This window comes from Eurosta solidaginis, chromosome 5 (assembly GCF_040869045.1).
Source record: "Eurosta solidaginis isolate ZX-2024a chromosome 5, ASM4086904v1, whole genome shotgun sequence".
Taxonomy (NCBI): Eukaryota; Metazoa; Arthropoda; class Insecta; order Diptera; family Tephritidae; genus Eurosta; species Eurosta solidaginis.
Genome location: NC_090323.1, coordinates 175,646,284 through 175,653,066, shown reverse-complemented (window position 1 = coordinate 175,653,066; position 6,783 = coordinate 175,646,284). Strand labels below are relative to the sequence as shown.

General features: G+C 32.8%; 1 protein-coding gene across 1 annotated transcript in view; it reads left to right on the top strand.

Annotated features, from left to right (window-relative positions):
• The first annotated feature begins 5,056 nt into the window (after positions 1-5,056).
• The window catches only part of Notum (palmitoleoyl-protein carboxylesterase notum), a 48,091-nt gene continuing 46,364 nt past the window's right edge, over positions 5,057-6,783 (top strand). The window contains exon 1 of the mRNA XM_067791224.1: positions 5,057-5,610. Within this exon, the coding sequence (XP_067647325.1) occupies positions 5,485-5,610 (126 nt within the window). The 5' untranslated portion in view covers positions 5,057-5,484. The remainder of the gene's footprint in view (positions 5,611-6,783) is intronic.

The window sequence follows — 6,783 nt, the reverse complement described above, 5'->3', positions numbered from 1 at the left end:
GGCGAGCTCTAGTTAACTTAAAAAAATTTGTTTTTATACGTACTTGGTACTCACGCCTTTCTTCCTTCAAAATGTTTTCCTTTTTCTTTAAAGTTTAAACCCTTCTCGCGCATGAATAAATTGTTTACAATAAAATTAAACCCGTCCAAACAATAAGGCATTACATTAAATAGCTAACTATCAGTCTGAAAAATGTACCCAAATCAAAGAATTTTATAACAAATTTAATTTTTTACTATCTGAGATTTTGATCTTTTGGTCTATTGAGAAAACGGCAAAATGTCGGCAAATAACAAAGCCTAGATAAATCTTCATTTTTATTATAATTTTTTTATTTTGCTTGACAAGAAATTTTGAACACGGAACGGTTAATTGTGACCATGAAGGCGAAACGCAGAACAGATCCAATAGCTGCAGGGAGACAACTAAAACAAACAAAAAAGTTTATAATAAGAAACATTTTTTTAATTATGGAACAACAATTTCAATTTACCTTCATTTTAAATTCTCAAAGTGTCTCTAATCCCTTAAACTAGTATAGCAATAAGACAATTGCGTGCAACAAATTAGGGAATTATTATTTGATTGTGAGACTCTTCAACCGCTAAAAGTCTCAGCTGTCAACAGAATAACTACAGCAGCTAAAATAATAGCAATAAATACAACTTAAATACACACATATCTACATACATTGATACATGCAAACACAAAAGCAAACACAACTTAGCCATAAACATAAATTTGTACTGAAATAACGAAGGCGGTAGTTAGCGAAAAATATCGAGTGATAGAGCAAACCAATACAAAATTACAAAAGACTCAAGCAACGAACTCGAATTCCCAACATGAGCGATAATATCCTAAAAGTTAATGTTAAGCAATCAAGCGCACAAAGAAATTCAAAATTAACAAAAAGTACAAAAAAAAATTACGCGCAAAAACCCAAAACAAAAACAACAAATCCCCTTCAAAAAAAGTAAACAAAACGCAAATGTGAAAAGGGCAATATACCAACAATAATAAATAATGAAGGTAAAATTAATCGGTAAAACCAGAAGCAATTTTGGCATTCGATTAAGCAGATCAGTGGTGCAGATAACAGCAGCGGTAATATGGATATTAACAAGTAGCCAAAAGAGTGGGATTATAATATTTATTGTGAAACATGATTTTATCATTGACTTTTGCATTTGCCGCCTTTTTGTCGTTTGTCGTTTTGCCGCTAATTGTTCCACACAGGCTAATCGCATGTTGCTGTTTCAGAGGTTGAGTGGTAAAGGCAAACAGTAGCAGATTTTTTCAAATTTACTTAAAGCTTATATTTATGCGAGATAGAAGCGAAGCATAGCGGCAGACTGTTTAAAGATTTTAAGTTTAGCGGGTAAGTGAGAAAAATAAAATTAAAAGTCCCATCTTAGCATTGGTTCGTATAAGGGATGTTAAGCAAGTAAACTTAAAGCAGACCGGGCAGGATAAACGCCAAAAACGCGGCCAAGACGAGCGGATATCAGTATGATAACTGGACGATAATAATTTTTTGTCCAGTAAGTCGAGGATAAAACCATAAATCATGTTAGCGATTTAGCAATAAGAAGTAAACAAAGCTCTTCTCAAAAAGCCCGAACATTTTTGTTTCTCGTAGTAAGATTACTTACGATTACTTAAGATTACTATTGTGATTTATCTTCACACCTGGACGAACTCTACTGAATTTAAAAACAGACGTACGCCTGTATGTTTACACATCGAATATCACAAGTGCTAGGCACTCACGCCTTTTTTTTTTTTTTTGATATGCCAGGAAACTGTGCACGAACGTAAACTACGATTTGTTATTTGGCATTCATAAACCACACGTTGAACTACATTGAACCAAAGATAGCGATACTCCTGCTAATTAGGCGCTGGCTTACCGAACCATTGGCTAATGAACATCGCCTCACCATTCATCAATCCTCTCATTACCTGACATTTGTGCACCGTTTGCCGATGCAGTGAACCTATCTGACGTCACTTTACATCCAGTTAGCTCCACTGGGCCCTTAGGCACCTCATATCATTTACCAGTGACCTCTATGACCGTTATGAAGCTGATCAGTGCTTAAGGCTGGTTATATGATTTACGGCAGAAATGAATAAGGAAACTTGAAATATTCTTAAAACGAAAGTTATTAATAGTTCAAAGGTATTTCGTGTACATTTGTTTCACCTTTCATGAAAAGATTGCATTAGGACTGACCTTAAATGAGGATATCTTAAAGGCTCTTCAAAACGATGTATATTGGAACGATTTTCCGTCGTCCCTTGTCAAATTTGGTTTTGAGACAAACCGGTTTCGGCGTTGTGCCATCATCAGAACCAAACCGACAGTGATGATGGCACAACCGGTTTGTCTCAAAACCAAATTTGATAAGGGTGACGAAAAATCGTTCCAATATACATCATATATCCACCCTGACGGAAAATCAACAAAACAAGATAAGCCTCTTCAAAACCTTCTCCAACCTTTCCTTGCAGAGAATTACAAGCTCTGGCCATCAGGGTTGGTTAGTTGTAAATTAAACATTATTTTTCTTTTTTTCACTTTCTGTTGAGTGCGCTTATAATTCTCAATTGGCTTGTGAAATATTCTCAAGACATAAGAGCGTAATAAATTGAATATCTTAAGGGTCTGATTAGCTGAAGACCTATAACAATCAGTGAAATTAATGTTTGAGAAGTTGTTTAGCAAGTCCTCAGCAGATTTCATCCAAACCTCCTTCCTCCTCCAAATCGTCATTGTGATGTTCTCTGGGCAGTATCTTGCTTAGTTTCAAATATTCTCAGCTGTTTTCTATCGACGAGCTTAAAGGAATATGACGACGGGTCCATATTTACAGCCTTGTTTTTATACTTCGGTGCCACATTGTTTGGCTGCTATTAAACCTGGAGTGCTTTTGAGTTTATCTTCGTGAGTTCGCCGCTCCACTAAAGACGGGATTTTCGCACTTACTAATATATTAACTATTAAATAGTTTAAACCTAATTATTCTAAAATATTTTGGGGTTTTTACAGCAGAGAAGCTGGCCAGATCTTTATATTGAAAAGAATTCAAGAGTGGTCAGAAAGTTGGTTCGACAACTGCACATTTCCCACCAACGCCGAAAAATCGTCCGAGGTGCATGTGTTATCCAGCACGTCTTCTCATTAATTGAATATTTCCAAACATAGAAAGATAAAAGTAGGCTTAATCCCTTTATTACAAGTATTTAAACAAGATTTTAATTTGTAATGAAAATAATACTTACTTATATCATTGGTAGTTCTGTATCTAGAAATAGCATTGTTAAATATGAAACATTTCAGCTTGGGAGGAGTGGCATCGATATCATTGGCCATGAAAGCCCATACTACATAAAACTTATGGTAACTTTCGTCTTTCAGCTTGACTACTGCTAAGCGCCATGGTTGCTTTTCTAGTGCTCTCGAATAAAACTATTGTCAATATTCTCCTCGTTCAGGAGGGCCTTCAGGTTATCTATATCAATTTTGTATTGCTGTAGATTGGTCGTATAATGCCTAATCTTTGTTTTTGTAGCCTCCACAATAGTTTCTGATAACTCGTATCAGTCATTTGTTTGATGTAGCGATAAATTTTGAGGAATGTTATCCATGTTGATGGTCCTTTGCCGGACATAGATCCTGTACATTCCGGCACCATTAAGGTGCAGGCAAGACCATTTCGGGTACGATTTAATAGTACCAGACATAGTTGGTCACTGTGTATTAAATTTTCAATTCCACTAGCACCAAATTTCTTCGCTACCAAATTTTTAATGGAATTTTCAAATTCAATTATCACTAAAATTTAGTGTAGGTCCGCCATATGTTTTCTTCCAACTCTGCTACGGCATTTGCCAAGCAAAGTTCGGCACCACTAAAAATTAGTCAGTTGATCTTTGTCTTTATTTCCTCAGTGTTGTGAGCATCTGGAGCCTCAGAGCAAAGTACTTAAAGGTTTGCTGGGGTCATCATAAAAAAGAGAAACCTCTTTCGAAGCTTGTTGTTACATTGTTTTTCATTTCTAGGAATTTATAGACAGCAGTTTAAGCTCAGTACTTGTGAACCACAAATTATTAAAATTCGTTTTAAAATTATAGCCCATTTCCCGCATAAGTGCAGATAGCTTACTAGATCCACAGAGTCACAATAACAAGCAAAGAGAAATGCTCAAATTCAGTTGATTACTTTTCTCATTTTGGAGTATGTAGCATTTTCTGTATTTTGCCTCATTCATGTATCATTATTAGTTTTGTTATTGTTTATCATATTCTAAACAAAATCGCCGCTTTATTTCTGTTTTTGGCATGCAAGATCGCTTCGTGTGTGTGTGTACTTATATGCATACGATCGTACAAAAATACTATGCGCAAACGAACATAAACAATCAAAGAGTCTACACAGAAAACAAACAACAAAAACCTATGCACTTTTACAAAAACACAAACACCAAAACGTCAAAATGCGATAAGAAACGCAGAGCATGGAAAATGTGATATGAATTTCCTTTGCTTTGATAATGTTGGTGAAGAGCAAATCAACAAATCATCAATTGATAAGAAATGCGCTCGCAAACAAGTTGTTTATTTAAGCGAGTTCTCTGTTCAGTAAGAGCACGAGAGTTAAGAGAGTGAATAAGCGAGAGTGAGTGATGTTAAACTTATTCAACAGATCGTACCAAATATGCGTTGGTAGTAGTTAACCAAAAAACAAATGACATTGGTGGAACCACATGCGGAGTCGCACGACGCAGCTGCCACAAAATTGGGCCTACGTCGTAATATGCGGGTCGTTTGTTGTTGGTTTTGTTGTTATTTGTGATCTTGGTTGTCGGTCAGATCACACGAACGGCACACACAAGAGGTAAACACAGCCAGTGGCAGTGACGGCTGTTGTTGCTCTTGCTGCTGCTGTTTATTCTTCTACAACTCAACAACCTTGTTCACTGATACAAACGTTACGTAGCCTTTTATTTGCGTTCACCTTTAGCATTACGCGACGAACGCTCAATGCAAACGGACGTGTAACGAAATCGTGTCTCAAATTGTTATAAGATTTTTGAAAATTCAAAAAAAAAACCAAACTAGGGTTTACATTATTTTTTTGAAAAGAACAAATATAATTAAAACAAAAAGTTTATTTAAGAACAACGAAGTTTAAATAATTTATTTATGTTGGCGTTGCTAAAAAAATCATAAATCAATATCAAAATAGTAACTAAAATACTTAAAACTTGTGTGAAGCTGTGTACTTAAAACTTCTAACAGCGCACAAATAAGTGTTAAAAAAGAGCAACAATAAAATAGCGGAATTGCGTAAATACTCAGAGTTGTGTTTAGAAAATATATATATAGTTTTTTTTTTTTTTGAAATGCTTAGTATAGACAAAGTGTCATTATTTCATGCCTAAGCAAAATTATTAAAATTAAAAAACTGCGCTCAAAATGGATAAATCAACATTCTACCACAACAATAAATTACCAACGGCTATCACAAATACAACAAACACAAAACGGCATATGTTAGATAACTGTTGTACGGCTGAAGATGCTGCAAGGACGAGGCAAAAGGTAAGTTTTTATTCAAATTATGGCATAGTTTTTTTTTCGAATTCTATAAGTTGTATTGTTTTTTTTTTTCGGAAAAAATGTAAGAAAATTTAAAAAAATTATTTCCGAAGAAATTCGAAAATTTGAGATGGTTTGAAAATCTGCATTAATTTTTGCAAATTTTTATTTCATTTCTTGGAAGTTTTTTTAGTACAACTATTAATTTTTTTGAATTTTATATTTCTAGAAAATATGTTAATAAATTTGTAAACACACCTACCAGTAAATAATAACAGCAAATTTTTTTACAAATTATATGCTTTTTTTTTCGAAAAATATATCAGTCAGTCTTGCAAACGTTTTCGAAAAAATGTGAAGTTTTGAAAAATCTGTATGTTTTTTAACTTGAAGTTTTTAAGAATTTTAAGGAAAAATTTATAAATCCACCTGAATACGTTTTTGAAAAACTTCGAAAAACTTAATTTTTAAAAATTTTTTGTTTGGTAAACATGCACAAAATTCACCTCAATTAAAAAAATTCATAAATTTTATTATAAAATTGGTTAGTTATTTTTTTGAAAACTTTTTAAGGCAATTTTGAAAATATTTTCGTAAAACGAGATTTTTTGAAAGAAGTTAGAGCAAATTTATTTAAAAAAAATTGATTACATTTTTTTTTTTAATTTTTAAAAAACATTTTCGAAAAACGTTTCATAATTTTTAGAAAAAGAAAATTTGCTGTTCTCCTGCAATAAGCAAAATGTTTTTTCTCCAAAAAAGTAAAAAGAAGAAAATAGCAAAAAAAAACGAAATAAAATAACACCATACAAATTTTCGAGTAAAAAATAGCAACAAAACTTTTTTTCAAATTAAATTCAAATTTTTTTTATTTCCGAAAATTCAATTTAGAAAGCGTTTTCGAAAAAACTCCAGAAGTTTTTAATAAAGAAGTGGCTATTTATTCTCCTATGAATGAAATTTTGTTTAGCAGTTCAAAATTAAGAAAAAATAATTATCTTATCAATTATGAAGAAAATAGAAAAAATGGAAAAAATATAAACAAAAACCCAAATCGAAAATTTGAGAAAATCTTATAAATCTATAAGCAATTCGCATTCATTTTTTTTTTTCAATTTAAAAAAGTGTTGAATTCTACAAAAAAATGTGGCTAAATGTTTTCAAAAAGAGTTCGCA